The 24664-nt window shown below is 51.8% G+C and overlaps 1 protein-coding gene across 3 annotated transcripts in view; it reads right to left on the bottom strand.

Moving 5' to 3' along the window:
* The window catches only part of CHTF18 (chromosome transmission fidelity factor 18), a 250478-nt gene that overhangs the window by 160698 nt on the left and 65116 nt on the right, over positions 1-24664 (bottom strand). For all 3 annotated transcript variants that reach the window (XM_075318322.1, XM_075318323.1, XM_075318324.1), the window contains exons 9-10: positions 22040-22137; positions 15219-15342 (exon numbers count right to left, since the gene is read on the bottom strand). In XM_075318322.1, coding sequence (XP_075174437.1) covers positions 15219-15342; positions 22040-22137 — 222 coding nt within the window. The remainder of the gene's footprint in view (positions 1-15218; positions 15343-22039; positions 22138-24664) is intronic.

Raw genomic sequence — 24664 nt, 5'->3', positions numbered from 1 at the left:
GAAACTCCTGAATAGGGTGCAGCACCACCTTGTCCTGGTGGAATACTAGGAAGGGAGCCTTGAATGACAGAGCCGCCAGCTCAGACACTCGCCGAAGCGACGTGATCGCAACCAGAAAGGCCACTTTCTGTGACAGGCGCGAAAGGGAAACTTCCCTCAGAGGCTCGAAAGGCGGCTTCTGGAGAGCAACTAGTACCCTGTTCAGATCCCATGGATCTAACGGCCGCTTGTACGGGGGCACAATATGACAAACCCCCTGTAGTAACGTGCGCACCTTAGGAAGACGTGCTAGACGCTTCTGAAAAGAACACGGATAGTGCCGAGACTTGCCCTTAAAGGGAGCCGAGCGACCAACCTCTTTCCCAACCAGATTGCAGGAGAGAAGGCAAAGTAGGCAATGCCGATGGCCAGGGAGACACTCCCTGAGCAGAACACTAAGATAAGAATATCTTCCACGATTTGTGGTAGATCTTGGCAGACCGCGGCTGGCTAGCCCGTCTCATGGTGGCAATGACGTCGTGCTCACGGTCGACCGACGGTGAGGTGCCACAGATCTCGGTACCACGACCTCCCCGGCCAGTTTGGGGCGACGAGGATGGTGTGGCAGCAATCGGTAGCTGGAACTGTGACCAATCCTGAGCCAAGGCGCCTGTCGCCAGAGCTCTTTGATCGTAAGACCGCGTCATGAAAATCGGGACCTTGTTGTTGCCGAGAAGCCATAACGTCGACGTCCGTCTTCATCCTGCGGCTACAGATTTCTTGAAAACAAACGGGTGCAGAGCCCATTCCCCTGCGTCCACGCCCTGGCGACTGAGGAAGTCTGCTTCCTAGTGTTGTACGCCCGGGATATGAACAGCTGATATGGTGTATGCTCTGTCTTCTACCCATAGCAGAATCCGCCGGACCTCTTGGGAGGCTTGTCGACTGCGTAGTCCGCCTTGGTGGTTGGTGTATGCCACCGCTGTGGATAGTCCGACTGAATTCGGATCTATTTGCATTCCAGCCACTGCAGGAAGGCTTGCAGTGCAAGATACACTGCCCAGAGCTCCAGACCACTGAGTTGAAGAGTGGACTCCTCTGAAGACGGTCTTTGACCGTCTGGAAAAGTGACACGTTCCTGTGTAGGGACATCGACTTCCCTCCCATAAGCGAAGAATGTGCTATTGAGGCGGACGCAGATGAAACTGCGTGAAAAAAGCTCGCCTCTGGATGAGGCGCCTCCTTGAAGGAGAGACTGCCCCCTCGTCTGTAGTGAACGCTGTTTGTCCAGCGGAAGCTTCACTATCGCTGAGAGAGTGTGAAAACTCTCCAGGAGATGCCAGCGATTGGGTTCAACCTTGAAAAGTTGAAGACCCACCCGAAACTCTGGGAAGGGTCCAGCGCCATGTTCAGGTTGTGTTGGCATGCTTCTAAAGGAGAGTGCCTTGACCAGTAGATTGCCCAAGTAAAGGATCACAGAGTGACCGTGAGAGCGCGGGACTGCTCCCTCTGCTGCCACGAACTTGGTGAACACCCGTGGGGCTGTCGCCAGCCAAAGGGTATGGCTACGAAACGAAATATTCTCGTCTTTAATAACGAATCGTAGCCAACGCCGGTGCCTCGGAGCAATCGGCACGTGTAGATAAGCATCCTGATGTCTATTGATGTTAGGAAAACTCCTTGAGACAGAGAGGCAATGACGGAGCGGAGTGATGCCATCCGGAACCGCCTGGTTTTCACGTGCTTGTTAAGCAGTATAAATGCCAGAACGGGACGGAAGGAGCCGTCCTATTTTGGCACCACGACCAGGTCGGAGCAAAATGCGTATCTGGTTCCTGAAGAGGAACAGGGATTACCGCTCTTTCCGCCTGCAGAAGAGCCTCGGCTCGGTCGGTGCGGTAGTTTGAAAACAAACTGACTCTCACTCACGGGCCCTTGACCTGCGGTAGGTAAATTCCGCTAAAGCGGGGGAGTCTGCCCCCCCGCGGTTGCGGAGTGAGAGGGCTGAAAATTATGAGGAAAAACACTTTGGTAGCGGGTCCTCCGGCTGCCTTCCCCGGGCGTGATTGAGCCCGCTAGGAATCTATGCCCTTCTGGGCTTTTTGAGTCGTCTTGGATAGTTGAATGATTTCATTCAACCCTTACCAACAGACTATCACTAGATAAAGGCAACCTGGTTAAGCACTTCGTTGGAAGCAGCCTCTGTTCCAATCTCTCAACTACTAGCCTCTGCGTAAAAACACGGAGTTGGCGGGTGCCACTGACGTCCGGCTCGTAGAGTCTCGGACAGCAATAACAGCATGATTCGCCATGCCGACATTGCGAGTTAAAGACGCTGCTGGGACCGAGAGTACCTGTGACAGCGACCCCCTGCGCAATACTAGCTGAAATAGCTTGGAGTGCCTTCACGGCTGCGACTGCCGGAGCAACCGACCTGCCGATAGCTTCATAGACAGATTGCAACCAGAGGCCAATCTGCCTGTCAATGGCATTTTGAAGTGAAGTCCTATCCACCACTACAACTATAGATCTAGCTGCAAGCATGGAGATTGGGGGATCCACATTTGGATACTGGGTCTAGCGCTTGACCACGTCAGGGGGGAGCGACACGTGTCTCATTAATACGGTCGGAGAAACGCTTATCGTGATAAGCGTGTCGTTTCTGGACTGCTTCTCTGGAGTCAGAGTGCTAAACAAGTACTCAATATACGCTTGAGATACTGAAATAGAGATTTCTCTTGCTGTGAAGCTGACCCCTCCACTGGAGGAGTTGAGGGAGAAATACCCAACCTTTCGTTGATGGACGCAATAAGATTATTCACTATAGCGTCACCATCCGGTGTATCCGGATTGAGAGCGGTCTCAGGATCAGAGTCCTGAACAGCTACGTCTGCCTCAACGTACAGAGAGTACTCCAGCTGGGACCTTGACCAGTGATGGAGTCGAGGGCTAATCCCAGCGAGCCCGCTTAGGCCATCTGGGACTGTCGACCGTGTCGGATGTCTGCTCTCTGGGATGCCTGGAATCACTCTGGCGCCTTGAGATGCTCCAAATCAGGGCGGCCAGGGTCATTGCAACCATATTGCCCACGGTCTGCTTGGGGTGCAAAGTCTGTAAGATGTCAGTCATAGTCACAGACAATATATCAGCGGAAAAACTGCAACTTCGTCCCTGTCTCTGGACAGAGATCACAGGTGGTTCTTTTGGCCACATATAGCAGAGACCCCGGTTGAGCAATTGCACGCACTGGGGGTCCTGGAACCGTATGACATGCAGTACAAGCAGCATAGAAAGCCCGTGCATTGGCAACTTGTCTTTTTCTGCTGTTGTTGTCTAGCTATCTAAGAGCCTAGCCGAGGATAGCGACCGTACAGTGAATAGTCATACAAGCATGAAGTACAAATAAACACTTCAGTACATGTAGTACACGCAGCATTGAAAACTTGTGGCTTGGCACATTTGCTCTTCTGCTGCTGTTGTCTATTTATCTAGGAGCATGAGACAAGGATAGCGACATACAGTGAATGTATAGCATACAAGCCTGACAGTAAACACTGCAGCCCATGCAATCCAAGCAGCATTGAAAGCTTGCGCGTTAGCACCCTAGCCTTTCTGCTGCTGTTGTCTATTTATCCAGGAACATTAGCCAAGGATAGCGACATACAGTGAATGTATAGCATACAAGCATGACAGTAAACACTGCAGCCCATGCAAGTCAAGCAGCATTGAAAACTTGTGCCGTAGCACCATTGCTCTACTGCTGCTTTTGTCTGTTTATCTGGGCGCATTAGCCAAGAATAGCGACATACAGTGAATGTATAGCATAACAATAAACCGTGCAGCACATGCAAGCGAAGCAGCATTGAAAGCTTGTGCCTTAGCACAAATTGCTCTACTGCTGCTGTTGCCCAATCTGACAGTAAACACTGCAGCACATGCAAACGACGAAGCATTGAAAGCTTGTGCCTCAGCAGCATTGCTTATTTGCTGCTGTTGCCCAGAATAGCGACAGTACAGTACAGTGCATAGCATATCAGCACACAGTCCAAAAGCCCACTTCAGCATTAGTGGTGTCAGTACTGCTTACCGCCCGCACAAGAGCGGGTGTGAGGTCGCCCAAAAACCTGTGACTGGTTCCGTTCTCCCAGAGTGGAAACCATAATGGCTGCCGGCTTCTCTTCCCCGTCCTGTGCAGAGGGGCGGGCCGTGGGCGAGCCCCAGCCAAGAGCGGGAACCCGGCGTCTCACTGTGTTCAGTGAGAGGGGGCTGGAGAATGCAAAGCAGACTCCAGCTCCCTGCGCTGAGCTTCTGTACAGCGTCCCGCCCCTCCTCTGACTGGCAGGGCTGGGGCGGGAACGAAACGAAAGCTAGGCCGCAAAGCCGGGGACTCGAGTAATAAGCGCGGCCGTCCTATGTGCACGGCCGACGCCGAAGTCCCCCGGCGCACCACAAGTCCCAGCCGCGCCACAATGTAAAAAACAATCAGCAGCGGCCGGCGCGGCCGTTTTCAATACATAAATTCACTCAGCAAAGCTGCAGTGAATAATAGCACCAGCGCTCCGCGCTGTTGTCCCCGGCGCACTAACACTCCCAGCAATGCTGGTGTGTGTGTGCGCGCTTGCCCGGGGACACAGAGTACCTTGATGTAGCAGGGCCCTGTCCCTGACGATACTCAGCTCCATATCCAGCAGGTTCTTTTGGGTCTGTGGATGGAGCTCGGTCTCTGTGCCTGGAGACCGGTAAGATCCCACTTCACCCAGAGCCCCTCATGGGGATGGGGAAGGAAAACAGCATGTGGGCTCCGGCCTCTGTACTAGCAATAAGTACCTCAACCTTACAACACCATCCACGGGTGAGAAGGGAGCATGCTGGGGGCCCTATATGGGCCCTCTTTTCTTCCATCCGACATAGTCAGCAGCTACTGCTGACTAAAATCTGTGGAGCTATGCATGGATGTCTGACCTCCTTCGCACACAAAGCTAAAACTGGAGAACCCGTGATGTCACGGGGGGGGTATAGCCAGAAGGGGAGGGGCCTTGCACTTTTTAGTGTAGTGCTTTGTGTGGCCTCCGGAGGGCAGTAGCTATACCCCAATCGTCTGGGTCTCCCAATAGAGCGCTGAAGAAATTCCCTTCTTTGTCGCTCCATTGGGAAACCCAGACAAATGGGACGTCCAAAAGCAGTCCCTGGGTGGGTAAAATAATACCTCGTAATAGAGCCGTAAAAACGGCCCCTTCCTACAGGTGGGCAACCGCCGCCTGAAGGACTCGCCTACCTAGGCTGGCATCTGCCGAAGCATAGGTATGCACCTGATAGTGTTTCGTGAAAGTGTGCAGGCTCGACCAGGTAGCCGCCTGACACACCTGCTGAGCCGTAGCCTGGTGCCGCAAAGCCCAGGACGCACCCACGGCCCTGGTAGAATGGGCCTTCAGCCCTGAGGGAACCGGAAGCCCAGAAGAACGGTAGGCTTCAAGAATTGGTTCCTTGATCCACCGAGCCAGGGTTGACTTGGAAGCCTGTGACCCTTTACGCTGGCCAGCGACAAGGACAAAGAGTGCATCCGAGCGGCGCAGGGGCGCCGTACGAGAAATGTAGAGTCTGAGTGCTCTCACCAGATCTAACAAGTGCAAATCCTTTTCACATTGGTGAACTGGATGAGGACAAAAAGAAGGTAAAGAGATATCCTGATTGAGATGAAAGGGGGATACCACCTTAGGGAGAAATTCCGGAACCGGCCACAGAACCACCTTGTCCTGCTGAAACACCAGGAAAGGGGCTTTGCATGACAGCGCTGCTAGCTCAGACACTCTCCGAAGTGATGTGACTGCTACTAGGAAGACCACTTTCTGCGAAAGGCGTGAAAGAGAAATATCCTTCATTGGCTCGAACGGTGGTTTCTGAAGAGCCATCAGCACCCTGTTCAGATCCCAGGGTTCTAACGGACGCTTGTAAGGAGGGACTATGTGACAAACCCCCTGCAGGAACGTGCGTACCTGTGGAAGTCTGGCTAGGCGCTTCTGAAAAAACACAGAGAACGCTGAGACTTGTCCCTTAAGGGAGCCGAGCGACAAACCCTTTTCCAATCCGGATTGAAGGAAGGAAAGAAAAGTGGGCAAGGCAAATTGCCAGGGAGTAAAACCCTGATCAGAGCACCAGGATAAGAATATCCTCCACGTCCTGTGGTAGATCTTGGCGGACGTTGGTTTCCTGGCCTGTCTCATAGTGGCAATGACCTCTTGAGATAACCCTGAAGACGCTAGGATCCAGGACTCAATGGCCACACAGTCAGGTTGAGGGCCGCAGAATTCAGATGGAAAAACGGCCCTTGAGACAGCAAGTCTGGTCGGTCTGGTAGTGCCCACGGTTGGCCCACCGTGAGATGCCACAGATCCGGGTACCACGACCTCCTCGGCCAGTCTGGAGCGACGAGGATGGCGCGGCGGCAGTCGGACCTGATCTTGCGTAACACTCTGGGCAGCAGTGCCAGAGGAGGAAACACATAAGGCAGTTGAAACTGCGACCAATCCTGAACTAATGCGTCCGCCGCCAGAGCTCTGTGATCTTGAGACCGTGCCATGAATGCCGGGACCTTGTTGTTGTGCCGTGACGCCATTAGGTCGACGTCCGGCATCCCCCAGCGGCAACAGATCTCTTGAAACACGTCCGGGTGAAGGGACCATTCCCCTGCGTCCATGCCCTGGCGACTGAGAAAGTCTGCTTCCCAGTTTTCTACGCCCGGGATGTGAACTGCGGATATGGTGGAGGCTGTGGCTTCCACCCACAGCAGAATCCGCCGGACTTCCTGGAAGGCTTGCCGACTGTGTGTTCCGCCTTGGTGGTTGATGTATGCCACCGCGGCGGAGTTGTCCGACTGAATTCGGATCTGCTTGCCTTCCAGCCACAGCTGGAACGCCTTTAGGGCAAGATACACTGCCCTTATCTCCAGAACATTGATCTGAAGGGAGGACTCCGGCTGAGTCCAGGTACCCTGAGCCCTGTGGTGGAGAAAGACCGCTCCCCACCCTGACAGACTCGCGTCCGTCGTGACCACCGCCCAGGATGGGGGTAGGAAGGATTTCCCCTTCGACAATGAAGTGAGAAGAAGCCACCACCGAAGGGAGGCTTTGGCTGCCTGAGAAAGGGAGACGTTCCTGTCGAGGGACGTCGACTTCCTGTCCCATTTGCGGAGAATGTCCCATTGAAGTGGACGCAGATGAAACTGCGCAAAAGGAACTGCCTCCATTGCTGCCACCATCTTCCCTAGGAAGTGCATGAGGCGCCTCAAGGGGTGTGACTGGCCTTGAAAGAGAGCTTGCACCCCTGTCTGTAGTGAACGCTGTTTGTCCAGCGGAAGCTTCACTATCGCTGAGTATGAAACTCCATGCCAAGATATGTCAGTGATTGGGCCGGTGTCAGATTTGACTTTGGGAAATTGATGATCCACCCGAATCTCTGGAGAGTCTCCAGAGCAATGTCCAGGCTGTGTTGGCATGCCACTCGAGAGGGTGCCTTGACAAGCAGATCGTCTAAGTAAGGGATCACCGAGTGTCCCTGAGAGTGTAGGACTGCTACCACTGTTGCCATGACCTTGGTGAAAACCCTTGGGGCTGTCGCCAGGCCGAAAGGCAGTGCCACGAACTGAAAGTGTTCGTCCCCTATGGCGAAACGCAGGAAGCGCTGATGCTCTGGTGCAATCGGTACGTGGAGATAAGCATCTTTGATGTCGATTGATGCTAGGAAATCTCCTTGGGACATTGAGGCGATGACGGAGCGGAGCGATTCCATCTGGAACCGCCTGGTTTTTACGTGTTTGTTGAGCAGTTTTAGGTCCAGAACAGGACGGAAAGATCCGTCCTTTTTTGGCACCACAAACAAGTTGGAGTAAAAACCGTGACCCTGTTGCTGAAGGGGAACAGGGATCACCACTCCTTCTGCCTTCAGAGTGCTCACCGCCTGAAGAAGAGCATCGGCTCGTTCGGGGGCGGAGATGTTCTGAAGAAACGAGTCGGAGGACGAGAGTTGAACTCTATCCTGTAACCGTGAGACAGGATGTCTCTCACCCAATGGTCTTGTACCTGTGGCAGCCAGGCATCGCAAAAGCGGGAGAGCCTGCCACCGACCGAGGATGCGGTTTGAAGAGGCCGAAAGTCATGAGGAGGCCGCTTTGGGAGCGGTTCCTCCGGCGGTCTTTTTAGGACGTGACTTAGACCGCCATGAATCGGAGTTCCTCTGATCCTTTTGTGGCCTGTTGGACGAGGAGAATTGAGACCTGCCCGCGGGCCGAAAGGACCGAAACCTCGATTGTACCTTCCGTTTTTGAGGTCTGTTTGGTTTGGACTGGGGTAAGGATGAGTCCTTTCCCTTGGATTGTTTAATGATTTCATCCAATCGCTCACCAAACAGGCGGTCGCCAGAAAGTGGCAAACCGGTTAAGAACTTTTTGGAAGCAGAGTCTGCCTTCCATTCACGGAGCCACAAGGCCCTGCGGACTGCCACCGAATTGGCGGATGCTACCGCCGTACAGCTCGCAGAGTCCAGGACAGCATTAATGGCGTAGGACGCAAACGCCGACGCCTGAGAGGTTAAGGACACCACCTGCGGAGCAGAGACACGTGTGACTGCATTAATCTGCGAGTGACAAGCTGAGATAGCTTGGAGCGCCCATACGGCTGCGAATGCCGGAGCAAAGGACGCGCCGATAGCTTCATAGATGGATTTCAACCAGAGCTCCATCTGTCTGTCAGTGGCATCTTTGAGTGAAGCCCCATCTTCCACTGCAACTATGGATCTGGCCGCCAGTCTGGAGACTGGAGGATCCACTTGCCAACAACACCGCCGACCAGAGTGGGGTGAGAAGGGAGCATGCCGGGGGCCCTGTTATGGGCCCTCTTTTCTTCCATCCGATATAGTCAGCAGCTGCTGCTGACTAAATTGTGGAGCTATGCGTGCATGTGTGCCTCCTTCGCACAAAGCATAAAAACTGAGGAGCCCGTGATGCACGGGGGGGGTGTATAGGCAGAAGGGGAGGGGCTTTACACTTTTAAGTGTAATACTTTGTGTGGCCTCCGGAGGCAGAAGCTATACACCCCAATTGTCTGGGTCTCCCAATGGAGCGACAAAGAAAAATCCTGTGCGCACTGGGCGGAATTTGACAGCTGCATGTTTTGCTGCGGGAATCCCGCAGCAAAAACAATTGCATGTCACTTCTTTTCCGCACATCGCTGCGGGATTTCACTCCATTGACTCCAATGTTAATCATGAAATCCCGCAGGGAATAACGCAGGCAGCAAATTCTGTGCGGTTCACTGCGTTTTCCTGCGTTATTCCCTGCGGTATTTCGCGGTTTACCTCCGGTAATGTGCATCGCTTGTCTGCGGTTTTGCAGGGAAGTGATGTCATTACAGGAAGAGGAAGCAAAGCAGAGAGTAAACACACACACACACAGAACACAGACATAGATCACAGACCCATAGAACACACAGAAAGAAAACGGAAATATAGAAAACAAAGAACGTAGGCTCCGCTGCATATTTACCTTCCAGCCGAGGTAAGCACACAGCGGCGGCCCGGTATTCTCAGGCTGGGGAGGGAGAGGGGCAGGGATAATGTCCCCCGCCTCACTCCCCCTCCCGCAGCTGAGAATATCAGCCGCAGCTGCCCCGGCACTGTCGCATGCATTATGCGGCAGGACCGGCGTGTCCTCGGCTCTTCTTGCCACCGTGTAGCAGTGGTGGCAAGGTAATACAAGGGGTTAATGGTGGTGGGGGACCACCGCCATTAACTCCAGGCTTGATCATGGCAGCGTCTGTGACAGCTGACATGATCAACCCGTAAGTAGTGAAAAAAAACACAGACACCGAAAAATCCTTTATTTTAAATAAAACCAACAAGCCTCGTTCACCATTTCTTTTTCGCTCCTAATTGGGAGACCCAGACAATTGGGTGTATAGCTATTGCCTCCGGAGGCCACACAAAGTATTACACTTAAAAGTGTAAGGCCCCTCCCCTTCTGGCTATACACCCCCAGTGGGATCACTGGCTCACCAGTTTTGTGCTTTGTGCGAAGGAGGCAGCTCCTCCAGTGGAGGAGTCAGCTTCACGTATTTTTCTGGACCACTCTGCCTTCAGAGAGGCAGTCCAGGAACACCACACTTATCCAGATATGCGCTTCTCCAAACGGCTTAGGATACACGTTATCCCTGCCCCCTGACGTGGTCAAGGACTGGACCCAGTGTCCCAAGCGGCATCCTCCAATCTCCAGGCTTGTAGCTAGATCCATAGTTGCAGTGGGAGATGGAGCTGCACTTAAAGATGCCACTGACAGACAGATGGATCTCTGGTCTAAATCCATCTATGAGGCTGTCGGCGCACCGTTGGCTCCAGCATTCTCACCCTTGGGGCACTCCAAGCTATTTCAGCTTGTCTTACACAGATTGACACGGTTACACGTACATCTGTGCCGCAGGTGGCATCCTTAACCTCTCAAATGTCTGCATTTGTTTCTTACGCGATTCAGGTTGCCCTAGACTCTGCGAACCGTGCGGCAGTAGCCTCCGCTACTCCGTGTTTTTAAGCAGAGCCTGGTCTGCTCGTTAAGTGAATGGAAGGCAGATTCTGCTTCCAAAAAAGGGTGCTTAACCAGTTGCCTTTTTCTGCTGACCGACTGTTTGGTGAGCGTTTGGATGTAACCATTAAACAGTCCAGGGGTAAGGATTCATCCTTTCCTCAGCCCGGACACAACAAACCCCAACAGAGCAGGAGGCAGTCGGGGTTTCGGTCTTTTCGAGGCTCGGGCAGGTCCCATTTTTCCTCGTCCAATGTGGACTCAAAAGGATCAGAGGAGCTCAGATTCTTGGCGGGCTCAGTCACGCCCAAAAAAGAGACAGTCTGAAAACCCGCTTCCAAGGCGGCTTCCTCATGACTTGCGGCCTCCTCTCTCCGCATCCTCGGTCGGTAGCAGGCTCTCCCGCCTTGGCGATATTTAGCTGCCATAGGTCAATGACCGGTGGGTGTGAGACATTCTGTCTCACGGGTACAGGATAGAGCTCACTTCTCGTCCTCCAACTCGATTCTTCAGAACTTCTCCACCTCCCGACCGAGCCGATGCTCTTCTGCAAACAGGGTGCACTCTATATGCAGAAAGAGTGATGACCCCCGTTCCTCTTCAGGAACAAGGTCACGGTTTTTACCCCAAATTATTTGCGGTGCCTATAAGAACAAGCCGTTCCGTCCCGTTCTGGATCTACAACTGCTCAGCAAGCTCGTGGACACCAGGCGGTTCCGGATGGAATCCCTCCGCCATGTCATCGCCTCAATGTCCCAAGGAGATTTCCTAGCATCATTAGGCATCAAGGATGCTTATCCACACGTGCCGATTGATCCAGAGCACTAGCGTTTCTACGCTTCGTTATAGGAGACGAACACCTTCTGTTCGTAGCTCTACCTTCCGGCTAGCGACAGTCCCACTGGTCTTCGCCAAGGTCAGGGCAGCAGTAGTCACAGTCCTGCACTCTCAGGGTCACTCTGTGATCCCATATTTAGACGATCTACTTGTCAAGGCACTCTCTTAGGAAACATGCCGACACTGCCCGAACGTTGCGCTGGAGACTCTCTAGAGTTTTGGGTGGATCATCAACTTTTTAAAGTCAGATCCGACCCCGACCCTATCGCTAACATATCTAGGCATGGAGTTTCATACTCTCTCAGCGATAGTGAAGCTTCCGCTAGACAAACAGCATTCACTACGGGCTGCAATCTCTTCTTTAAGAACCAGTCGCACACATTAAGACGCCTCATGCACTTCCTACGTAAGATGGTAGCAATGGAGGCAGTTCTTTTCGCGCAGTTTCATCTGCGTCCACTACAATGTGACATTCTCCGCCAATGGGACGGGGAGTCGACCTCCCTCAACAGAGTCGTCTTTCTTTCTCAGGCGGCCAAGGAATCTCTACGGTGGTGGCTTCTTCCCACCTCATGGTCAAAAAGAAGGTCCTTCCTATCCCCATCCTGGGCGATAGTTACGACAGACGCGAGTCTATCAGGGTGGGGAGCAGTTTTTCTCCACCACAGCGCTCAGGGTACGTGGACTCAGCAAGAGTCCACCCTTCAGATCAATGTTCTTGAACACAGAGCAGTGTATCTTGCCCTACAAACCTTCCAACAGCAGCTGGAAAGCAAGCAAATCCGACTTCAGTCGGACAACTCCACAGCGGTGGCATACATCAACCACCAAGGAAGAACGCGCAACCGGCAAGCCTTCCAGGAAGTCCGGCAGGTTCTGATGTGGGTGGAAGACACGGCATCCACCATATCCACAGTTCACATCCCAGGCGTGGAAAACTAGGAAGCTGACTTCCTAAGTCGCCGGGGTGTGGCCGAAAGGGTATGGTCTCTTCACCCGGACGGGTTTCAGGAGATCTGGCGCCGCTGACAGAGGCCGGACGTCGATCTAATGGCGTCACGGCACAACAACAATGTGCCAGCTTCATGGCACGGTTTCACAATCATCGAGCTCTGGCGGCAGACGCCTTAGTTCAGCATTGGTCGCAGTTCCAGCTACCTTATGTGCCACCTCTGGCATTGTTGCCCAAAGTGCTGCATTAGATCAGGACCGACTGCGGCCGCGCCATCCTCGTCGCTACAGATTGGCCGAGGATGTTGTGGTTCCCGGTTCTGTGGTGCCTCACGGTAGGCTAACCGGGGGCACTACCAGACCAATCAGACTGGCTGTCTCAAGGGCCATTCTTCCATTTGAATTCTACGGCCCTCAACCTGATGGTGTGGCTTTGAGTCCTGGAACCTAGTGTCGTCAGGATTACCTCAGGACGTGGTTGCCACCATGAGACAGGCTAGCATACCAACGTCCGCCAAGATTGACCACAGGACGTGGAAGATAGTCTTATCTCGGTGCTCGGCGCAGGGTGTTTCTCCCTGGCCGGTTGCATCGTCTATGTTTCCTTCCTTCCTGCAATCTAGGTTGGAAAAAGGGTTGTCGCTCAGTTCCCTTTAGGGACAAGTTTCAGCGCTATCTGTATTTTTTCAGAAACGACTTCCTCAGGTACGCACGTTCCTACGGGGAGTTTGTCTTCTCAGCACTCCGTACAGGCGGCCGTTAGAGCCCTGGGATCTGAACAAGGTTCTAATTGCTCTCCAGATGCCGCCTTTCGAGCCTTTGAAAGAGGTCTCCCTTCCCGCTTTTCTCGGGAAGTGGCCTTCTAGTATCGGTCTCGTCTCTTAGGAGAGTTTCCGAGCTAGCAACGCTCTCATACAAATCTCCCTTCCTGGTCCTTCACCAGGACAGGGTAGTTCTGCGTCCGATTCCGGAATTTCTCCCTAAGGTGGTATCCCACTTTCATATCAATCAGGATATCACCTCACCTTCTTTGTGTCCTCGTCCAGTCCATCAATTTCAGAAGGATTTGCATCTGTTGGTTCTGGTGAGAGCACTCAGGTTCTACTTCCCGCATGGCGCTTCTGCGCCACCCGGATGCACTCTTTGTCCTTGTCGCTGGTCGGCGTAAACAGTCGCAAGCTTCTGAATCCACCCTGGCTCGGGGGATCGAGGAACCAATTCTTGAAACCTACAGTTCTACTGGGCTTCTGGTTCTCTCAAGGCTGAAGGCCCATTCTACCAGAGCCGTGGGTGCATCCTGGGCATTACGGCACCAGGCTACGGCTCAGCAGGTGTGTCAGGCACCTACCTGATTGAGTCTGCATACTTTTACCAAGCATTTTCAGGTGCATACCTACGCTTCGGCAGACGCCAGCCTAGGTAGATAAGTCCTTCAGGCGGCGATTGCCCACCTGTAGGAAAGGGCTGTTTTGACGGCCCTATCACGAGGTATTCTTTTACCCACCCAGGGACTGCTTTTGGACGTCCCAATTGTCTGGGTCTCCCAATTAGGAGCGAAAAAGAAGAAGGGAATTTTGTTTACTTACCGTAAATTCCTTTTCTTCTAGCTCCAATTGGGAGACCCAGCACCCGCCCTGTTTTCTCGGGGTTTTTCTGTTTTTTCGGGTACACATGTTGTTCATGTGGTATGGTTCAGTTCTCCGATGTTTCCTCGGATTGAATTGGTCTTTAAACCAGTTATTGGCTTTCCTCCTTCTTGCTTTGGCACTAAAACTGGTGAGCCAGTGATCCCACTGGGGGTGTATAGCCAGAAGGGGAGGGGCCTTACACTTTTAAGTGTAATACTTTGTGTGGCCTCCGGAGGCAATAGCTATACACCCAATTGTCTGGGTCTCCCAATTGGAGCTAGAAGAAAAGGAATTTACGGTAAGTAAACAAAATTCCCTTCTTTATTAACCCCTCCCGCACCAAAGCTCCGGCGTAATCCACAGGTCCGACGTCCTGCGCTGCTTCCATCCAGCCGCGACTGTCACAGACACAGCGCTGAATGAAAGCAGCAGACAGCAGAGGTAATTACCGGTCATTTCCCACGGCCGGTAATGTGAACTCACTGCCGACCGTGGGAAATGCAGCGATCTGTCCTCTATCTATCCCTCTATCTATTCTTCTGTCTATCTACTATCAGAATTAAATGTATTTTTTTTTTTTTTTCTTCAATGTGCTTTATTGCATTGAATGCAATAAAGCACATCCCAACCCGCACGCGGCAATACCGCGGCAATACCGCGAATAATACCGCGGTAAAAACGCAGCAAACCGCGGCAAACCGCATGCGGTTTTCGGGTGCGGTTTCCCGCGGTTTTTTACAGCGGGTGCAGTAATCTTTGAGAGGATGCGGAATTTTCTCAAGAAAATTCCATTTCCCAGTGCGCACATAGCCCAAGTGTCTGATTTGCCTCCTCCATTAGTTCTCAGAAATCAGGGCCTTTGGTATTACTGGAGCTGTAAAGTCAGTAATAGTGGAGGAGAAAACCAGCTCACCTGTATAGGAACAAATCCCCACTAGAAAGCATGGACAGCAGCGTTGCTAGTGCAAAGAACTAGAAAGAGGACATCTCAAGGTTCCACGTGCATAAACTCTATTTCAAACCTTAAAATCCAAAACTACAGGACAATGATCCAGAGGATAAGAGCAATATTCATGATGCTACTCGTTTCAGACAAGGTGTCCTTTGTCAGAGCATATGCTTATGCTCTGACAAAGGACACCTCGTCTGAAACATGTAGCATCATGAATATTGCTCTTATCCTCTGGATCATTGTCCTGTAATTTCGGATTGTAAAGTCAAGTAAGGTTTCTTTTTTTTTTCTCCCCTTTATCACTTACCGTAGGGGCACCATCAATTTCATCAATAACCAGACAATTCGGACGCTCGTCAACTCCCAGGACAGATTTCATTTGTGTGGCGGCTTCGATTCTCGTTCTGAAAATCTCTGGACTTCGGTCATCACTGCCATTTGTAATACAAAACATTTTATCAAACACTTTAGAAGAGTCCACAATAACGGCGGTGCGAGTAAGATTTGACTAAATTTTATTTTCGAGCTGCGAGGGAGCAAAAAGAATAAAAAAATAAAAAAAATTGCAATGTCACGGGAGGAATTTGGGTGAAGACTGCTAATGGAGTCCTTGTTTGGGATATCCAGAGACAGTGCCGTATTAGCTGTATACCAGTGCCGATATATCAATGTATCAGGCAATGAATACATAAGACATGTTCTCCTTGAGCCAGCGTCATCAACTGAACTTGTGTTTTGGAAGACACCCAATTATACAGAAAAAAGAGAATTTTGTTACTTACCGTAAATTCTTTTTCTTATAGTTCCGACATGGGAGACCCAGACCATGGGTGTATAGCTTCTGCCTCCGGAGGACACACAAAGTACTACACTCAAACGTGTAGCTCCTCCCTCCGGGCTATATACACCCCCTGGATGACAATCTAACCAGTTCAGTGCAAAAGCTGAAGGAGGACATCCACCCATAAGTAGAGATAGAGTAAAACTCGGCAAAACCGGAACCTCTGTCTACAACAACAGCCGGTGAAACACACGGAACAAGAACTGCCAACAGGCAACAGGGAGGGTGCTGGGTCTCCCATGTCGGAACTATAAGAAAAAGAATTTACGGTAAGTAACAAAATTCTCTTTTTCTTCATCGTTCCTTATGGGAGACCCAGACCATGGGACGTCTCAAAGCAGTCCATGGGTGGGAAATAAACAAAACTGAGAAGTAGGCAAAACCTAACTTCACAAATGGGCGACAGCCGCCTGAAGGATGCGTCTGCCCAAGCTCGCATCTGCCGAAGCATGAGCATGCACTTGGTAGTGCTTCGAAAAGGTGTGCAGACTAGACCAAGTGGCAGCCTGACAAACCTGCTGAGCCGTAGCCTGGTGCCTGAAAGCCCAGGAGGCACCGACAGCTCTGGTCGAGTGCGCCTTAATCCCTGGCGGTGGGGGCACCTGAGAACATTGGTAGGCATCGGAGATGGCCGACCTAATCCAACGAGCTAGGGTCGGTTTAGAAGCCGAGAGACCCTTGCGCTGACCCGTGGTTAGCACAAAAAGAGAGGTGCACCGCCTAAGAGCGGCGGTGCGTGACACATAGATTCGGAGAGCCCGCACCAAATCCAAGGTATGCAACGCCTTCTCAAAGCGATGCACAGGGGCCGGACAAAGGGAAGGCAATGAAATGTCCTGGTTAAGGTGGAAAGGAGACACCACCTTAGGGAGAAAGTCCGGAGTCGGACGGAGAACCACCTTGTCTTGGTGAAACACTAAAAAAGGTGACTCCGAAGAGAGCGCAGCCAAATCAGAGACTCTCCTGAGAGAAGTTATGGCCACTAGAAAAACCACTTTCTGTGAAAGTCTAAACAAAGGAACCTCCCTAAGAGGCTCAAAGGGGGGTTTCTGTAAGGCCGTGAGGACCAGATTAAGATCCCAGGGATCCAAAGGCCGCCGGTAAGGAGGAATGATGTGAGATGCGCCCTGTATGAAGGTGCGCACCTGAGCCAGTCGGGCGATACGCCGCTGGAATAATACCGACAGAGCAGACACCTGTCCCTTGAGGGAATTGAGGGATAGTCCTAGCTGCAGACCGGACTGTAGAAAGGACAGGATGGTCGGCAAAGAGAACGGCCAAGGAGCATGGCCGGAAGAGCGACACCAAGACAGGAAAATCTTCCAAGTCCTGTGGTAAATCTTGGCCGAGGAAGACTTCCGAGCCTGAGTCATAGTGGAGATGACCTCGGAAGGAATGCCTGAAGCCGTCAGGACCCAGGACTCAAGAGCCACGCCGTCAATCTGAGAGCCGCAGAATTCTGGCGGAAAAACGGACCTTGAGAGAGAAGGTCTGGGCGGTCCGGGAGATGCCACGGCATTTCTACGGACAGACGGAGCAGATCTGGGTACCAAGCTCGCCTGGGCCAGTCCGGAGCAATGATTATGACCCGACGGCCCTCCATTCTGATCTTGCGCAGAACCCTGGGCAAGAGAGCTAGAGGGGGAAACACGTAGGCCAGACGGAACTGGGACCAATCTGGAACAAGCGCGTCCGCTGCGAAGGCCTGAGGATCGTGGGAGCTAGCCACGTAAACCGGGACCTTGTTGTTGTGCCGGGATGCCATTAGATCCACTACCGGAGTGCCCCACTTGCGGCAGATTGACCGGAACACTGCCGGATGCAGGGCCCACTCGCCGCTGTCCACGGTTTGACGGCTGAGATAATCGGCCTCCCAGTTTTCTACGCCTGGGATGTGGACTGCGGATATGGTGGACTTGGAGTCCTCCGTCCACTGAAGGATTCGTTGAACCTCCAACAATCGCCAGGCGGCTGCGAGTCCCGCCCTGGTGATTGATGTAGGCAACCGCTGTCGCGTTGTCCGACTGGACTCGAATGTGCTTGCCCGCCAACAGGTGGTGAAAGGCTACGAGAGCTAGAAGAACAGCCCTGATTTCCAGCACATTGATCAAGAGGGCTGATTCGGACGGAGTCCAAGTGCCCTGTGCTCGGTGGTGGAGAAATACTGCTCCCCAGCCAGAGAGGCTGGCATCCGTGGTGAGGATCACCCAGGACGGAGTCAGGAAGGAGCGTCCCTGTGACAGAGAGAGGGGCCGAAGCCACCACTGAAGAGAGCTCCTGGTCTGTGGCGACAGAGCCACTAGCCTGTGCAAGGAAGAGGTCCGCTTGTCCCAACAGCGGAGAATGTCCAGCTGCAGGGGACGCAGATGGAACTGGGCAAAGGGAACCGCTTCCATTGACGCCACCATCTGACCCAGCACCTGCATGAGGTTCCTGATGGAATGACGGCGGGGCTTCAACAGAGAGCGCACCGCCAGATGAAGGGACTGCTGTTTGACTAAGGGCAGCTTCACAAGTGCCGGCAGAGTCTCGAATTGCATCCCTAGGTACGTAAGTTCCTGGGTCGGGGTCAAAGTGGACTTGGGCAGATTGACAAGCCACCCGAATTGAACAAGCGTGGAGACAGTGAGCGAGACACTCCGCTGACAGTCTGCACTGGATGAGGCCTTGACTAGAAGGTCGTCCAGGTAGGGGATTACTGCCAACCCCTGGAGATGCAGGACCGCAACCACTGCTGCCATGACCTTGGTGAACACACGAGGGGCCGTGGCTAACCCGAAGGGGAGAGCCACGAATTGGAAATGTTCCTCTCCGATTGCAAAGCGTAGCCAACGCTGGTGTGAAACCGCAATAGGCACATGCAGATAAGCATCTCTGATGTCGATGGATGCTAGAAAATCTCCTTGGGTCATTGAGGCAATGACCGATCTCAGAGATTCCATGCGAAAGCGCCGCACCTGAACATGCTTGTTGAGAAGCTTGAGATCCAGGATGGGCCGGAAGGAACCGTCCTTCTTGGGGACTAGGAAGAGGTTTGAGTAGAAACCTCTGAACCGTTCCCGGGCGGGAACCGGAACAATTACTCCGTTGGCCTGCAAGGATGCCACGGCCTATGAGAAGGCGGCGGCTTTGGAGCAGGGGGGAGTGGACAGAAAAAAATCTGTTTGGCGGGCTGGAAGAAAATTCTATCCTGTAGCCGTGGGAGATGATATCCCGCACCCACTGATCGGAGACGTGTTGAAACCACACGTCGCCAAAGTGGGAGAGCCTGCCACCGACCAAGGACGTTGCTGGCGCAGCCAGATAGTCAAGAGGAGGCTGCCTTAGTGGCAGCGGCTCCTCCGTTCTTCTGAGGACGCGGCTTCGCGCGCCAGTTGGGTTTTCGATCCTTGGCTGAGGTAGTGGACGAAGCTGAGGGCTTAGAGGATGACCAGTTAGAGGAACGAAAGGAACGAAACCTCGACTGGTTCCTGCCCTGGACAGGTTTCCTGGTTTTAGTTTGTGGCAAGGAAGTACTCTTCCCGCCAGTAGCTTCCTTAATAATTTCATCCAGTTGTTCACTGAACAGCCGGGACCCAGCAAAGGGGAGCCCAGCAAGGTACTTCTTAGAAGAAGCGTCTGCTTTCCACTCTCGAAGCCACGCGGATCGCGAGAGAATTAGCGGAAGCCACCGCCGTGCGGTGAGAAGCCTCCAGAATGGCAGACATGGCGTAGGATGAAAAAGCCGAAGCCTGGGAAGTTAAGGCAACCATCTCGGGTATAGAGTCCCTGGCGAGGGAATGTATCTCCGCCAGAGAGGCAGAGACTGCCTTAAGAGCCCACACTGCTGCAAAGGACGGGGAGAACGAGGCTCCTGCCGCCTCATATACAGATTTGGCCAGAAGGTCAACCTGGCGGTCAGTGGGATCCTTAAGAGAGGTGCCATCGGCCACAGATACGACTGTCCGGGCTGAGATTCTAGACACCGGCGGGTCTACCTTTGGAGAGTGAGCCCACTCCTTAACCACTTCTGGTGGAAAGGGAAAACGGTCATCAGAACTACGCTTTGGAAAGCGTTTGTCAGGACAGGCCCTGGGCTTGGTAACAGTGGCCTGAAAACTGGAGTGGTTAAAAAACGTACTCCTAGCTCTCTTAGGAGAGGTAAACTGGTGTATTTCTACCAGAGAGGCTTGTTCCTCTGACACTGGTGGATTGAGGTTCAGTACGGAGTTAATGGATGCAATCAAGTCACTAACATCCGCATCACCCTCAGATAAGTCAATGGGGTACATAGAGGTAGCGTCTGAGCCCACAGTAAAAGTATCCTCCTCGCCCTGCACCTCAGCTCGTGAATCAGAGCCGTGGGACGAGGAAGGAGAAGGGTCCCTGCGTCTCCGTTTAGGAGGACGGGGTCCTAAAACATGCTCTGAGAGCTCTGCAGAGCTCGGAGCAGCAGAGGCGCCCTGAGGAGGGGGCTGATGCATGGTCAGCAGAGTCCGGGACAGCTGTCCCATGGAGTCGGCAAAAGACTGGGAGATAGCTCTGGAAAAAGATGCTACCCAAGCCGGGGGTTCAGCCACCGGGGCCGGAGCAGCCAGGGGGACCCCTGAAGAGGCTCCAGGCTGAGGCACCACCATGTTAGAGCAGGTATCACAATGTGGATATGTGCTCGGTTCAGGCAGAATAAGCTTACATGCAGTGCATATAGAGTACAGCCTTGCAGCTTTACTCCTAGTGAGAGACATGCTGCTGAGGTGGAGGCTCTGCAGTAAAGAATACACTCCTATAGAATGACCCCCTGAGAGTGTATAATGAAGCCCACAACCAGAGGTTGTGGCTTACCAGACCGGTTTTTGTGTGCCCTCCGGATTCCACAGCTCGGACCCCCAGTAGATGCAGAAGTTGCAGCAGCCAGCGCCGATCAGTGTGTGAACGCTGATAAAATGGCGCCGGAGTGAGGAGGGGGGGGGGTTTAGCCCAAGAGCGGGAATCCGGAGGGCCAAGGAGAGATACAGGGGAGGGAAACATCTCTTCAGAGAGGAGTGTCCTCCCCTCTGCTGAACGGCCGGTGGGCGGCGCCGCACTGTTCCCCTGCAAGACTGACATGCAGGGGGACTGAAACCGAAACTAGGCCGCAACTGAAGCCGGGGCCTAGATTTTGACATGCGGCCGACGAACAGGCACCCTCGGCGCGGTTCTCAGGAAAAACCCAGAGAACCGGCCGGAATTCACAGCAAAGTCAAAAGACACACTCTCCCCTTAATAAATGTACCCGGGACCCCTGAAAAACGTCTCAATACTTAGCTTTTGAGATGCAGGGCCAGGTCCCTGGGGGGGGGTTAAACGCTCCGTCCGGCAGGATCCTGACAGGGCTGCAGATGGAGACCGGTCTCCTGCAAAGCAGAGAGGACCGTGATGGCTCCCACTTCAAGCCAGAGCCTCAGAGGATGGTGAAGGAGCGCGGCATGTGAAGGCTCCAGCCTTGTAAAGTCAACCTTAACAGCACCGCCGACACAGTGGGGTGAGAAGGGACATGCCGGGAGTCCAGACGGGACCCGCTTTTCTTCCATATCTTTGAAATCAAAAATCTTAAAAATTAAAAATCAGAGAATGCATGTGTGTGTGTGACCTCCTGAAACACAAAGCATTGAACTGGTTAGATTGTCATCCAGGGGGTGTATATAGCCCGGAGGGAGGAGCTACACGTTTGAGTGTAGTACTTTGTGTGTCCTCCGGAGGCAGAAGCTATACACGCATGGTCTGGGTCTCCCATAAGGAACGATGAAGAAAGCTACTTTGGCCTTGAAGCTAAACAGGGAGTTCTCCACTCCTTAATTTCTCACAGCATCTTGTAAAACACATCTTTGTTCCTTGCACATTCTATCTGTGTGAACATTACTGATCAGACTTTTGCTCATTATTTGAAAACTTCCATTATTTGTACATCTGTTCACTTATCCTTGGTAACCCCTTCATGACTATACAACTTTGAACAGGGAGTATTATAGATCTGTGCAATTGCTACATAGACAGATTATTATACAACTACATTTACATTTTGATTATTTACATACACAGATATTCTTATTACGTTTAAACATACTACAGCTCAGACCACCTTCACAGCAAAACTGAGATTTTAAAGCCACAGATTGTCAATTTTTGCTGCGAATGTCGATGCATATTTCACCGAATGCACACAGCAAATTTTTCCATTGCAGATATTACGCGGAAATACATAGTTATTAACCCAAAAAACATTTGGAAGTCATCAGTTTTGAATTTTGTGACAATATAAATGCACTCACCTGGCGTTCATCTCCACCACGTTGTATCCAGCATGTCTTGCTATTATATGGGCCAGTGTAGTTTTCCCCAGACCAGGAGGACCACAGAGCAAAGCAACCTAAATTACAAAACGCATTATTAAAAGCTACATTAGGTCTTTAACCCCAAGCGACAATATTTTTAGACCTCCTACTGCTTTTGAACAGCTTTGCTCGGATAGGTACCCTCCTGCCCATCCGGTCTCATTGCTGTACAACCTGTTTCTGGACACTGACTACTAGAGGTTCACAACTTCTTTGCTTCACCAAATGGGAGGAGGATCTGGGGAGACGCCTTTCTGAGGGTGACCATGCTACGGTTCTACTGTTCACTTAGCACTCTTCTGTATGTGCTCTGACGCAGGAGAGAAGCTACAAGATCTTGATACGGTGGTATAGATGCCCGACGACAATTAAAGCTATGTTCCCTGGTTCATCGGACACCTGTTGGAGATGTCTGAGAGAAGGAAGCTCGTACATACATATCTGGTGGCAATGCCCCTCTATTAGGGCATTCTTGAGAGACGTATTCGTTCTATTTAACAACGTTTCTGGAATGGGGATTCGGCCTACCCCTCAGCTTGCCCTTTTGTCTCTAAGTGAGCTCTCCATTGCTAAATACAAGAAGAGCTTCCTTAGGCATTTCCTGGCAGCCGCCAGGAGGCTGGTCCCCAGATGGTGGAAACAGGTAGTGACACCTTCTAAATCTGATCTGGTTTCACAACTTAGAGGTTTTTAGGATGGAGGAACTTATAGGACAGGCAACAGACACTTCAGAAAGGGTGCTGAAGGTGTGGACCCCCTGGATTATGTACAGGGAATCTGTGGAATTTTGACTGTGGATTGCAAGTTAGGGTACTTTCACACCTGCGTTCAGCGCAGTCCGTCACTATGGAGAATAGCGCAGTCCGTTAACGCACTGCGCTATTCTCCATAGACTTGTATGGACCACGCAATGTAACGCAAGTGTCAGCGTTGCATCCACTGGACGACGCAGTGTCGTTATTTTGACGCTGCGTCGGGCGGAAGGAACGCAGCATGTAACTTTTTTTGAGCAGCGCAATTCGTAGGCTTTCACTGCGCATGCTTTTTTTTTTAAATCACAAACTTTATTTTGTCTCTCCGCCCGGCCGCCGGCATGTGAGAGCGCTCAGCTGAGCGCCCGGCCGCCGGCATGTGAGAGCGCTCAGCTGAGCGCCCGGCCGCCGGCATGTGAGAGCGCTCAGCTGAGCGCCCGGCCGCCGGCATGTGAGAGCGCTCAGCTGAGCGCCCGGCCGCCGGCATGTGAGAGCGCTCAGCTGAGCGCCCGGCCGCCGGCATGTGAGAGCGCTCAGCTGAGCGCCCGGCCGCCGGGTGATCAGCTGATCGTGTACAATAGTCTGCTGCCGGTAAAACTGTAAAGGAAAAAAAAAAAGCTTTCCGTTGTTTTGTACGATCTGTTGCGCCATTATATGCAACGCATCCGTTGCATCCGTCACACAACGCAATGCAACGGATGCCGTTCAACGCAAGTGTGAAACTAGCCTTAGTGAACCATGTCTAGTATGGGGTGACAGAAGTGAGGCTTGAACCTCTAATACAGGGCTCTGTTTTCTTTTTCCCTTTTTCCTCTTAAGGTTTTTATTCTATTCTTTTTGCTATTCCTACTAGCTCTTCGATAATGCTTTAATTTGAAAATAGATCAATATCACTGGTTTTACTCATATTGAGATCTATGTATGGTTTTACCAACTAGATAGGTCATTCTCAGTTTCCTATTTTCTTGGATCTCTTTAATAGTCTTATGTAATCACTAAAAAAATGACTTTGAATGTCTTGTATTGACTACATTTTCTTCAATAAATGTTGATTTGAACTAAAACGCATTTTTTTTTATAAAAAAAAATACCATTTGATGCTTCAGCCAGATAACTGGACATCAGTGCTGGTTAATTCTGCAACAAATTTTGTATTGAGGCCTAAAATAATTAAAAGGGGTTCTCCGTAGTTCTGCTAGCAAAGACAGCTTTGCCTGTGGAGCGTGGGAGAAGCGCAAGGCCTGGGGTGGGATGGATCCAGCGAGACGACCAGCTTCAGAACAGAGTTTGCCGCCTTTGAGTCGCATGCTTTGGTAATAAGTAGAGTTGAGAGGACGTCTAATAATCCAGGTCCGGCGGATCCGTCGCGGGTTGGAAAAGAAGTCCGGATCCGATCCGGACCCATGTATGTGAATGGGGAGCGGAAAGGAAGAGAAAAGGAAGAGAAAAGGAAGAGAAAAGGAAGAGAAAAGGAAGAGAAAAGGAAGAGAAAAGGAAGAGAAAAGGAAGAGAAAAGGAAGAGAAAAGGAAGAGAAAAGGAAGAGAAAAGGAAGAGAAAAGGAAGAGAAAAGGAAGAGAAAAGGAAGAGAAAAGGAAGAGAAAAGGAAGAGAAAAGGAAGAGAAAAGGAAGAGAAAAGGAAGAGAAAAGGAAGAGAAAAGGAAGAGAAAAGGAAGAGAAAAGGAAGAGAAAAGGAAGAGAAAAGGAAGAGAAAAGGAAGAGAAAAGGAAGAGAAAAGGAAGAGAAAAGGAAGAGAAAAGGAAGAGAAAAGGAAGAGAAAAGGAAGAGAAAAGGAAGAGAAAAAAGAGAATT

Source organism: Anomaloglossus baeobatrachus, chromosome 7 (assembly GCF_048569485.1).
Source record: "Anomaloglossus baeobatrachus isolate aAnoBae1 chromosome 7, aAnoBae1.hap1, whole genome shotgun sequence".
NCBI classification, from domain to species: Eukaryota; Metazoa; Chordata; class Amphibia; order Anura; family Aromobatidae; genus Anomaloglossus; species Anomaloglossus baeobatrachus.
The sequence above is the reverse complement of the archived record's forward strand: the minus strand, read 5'-3'. Positions and strand labels throughout refer to the sequence as shown.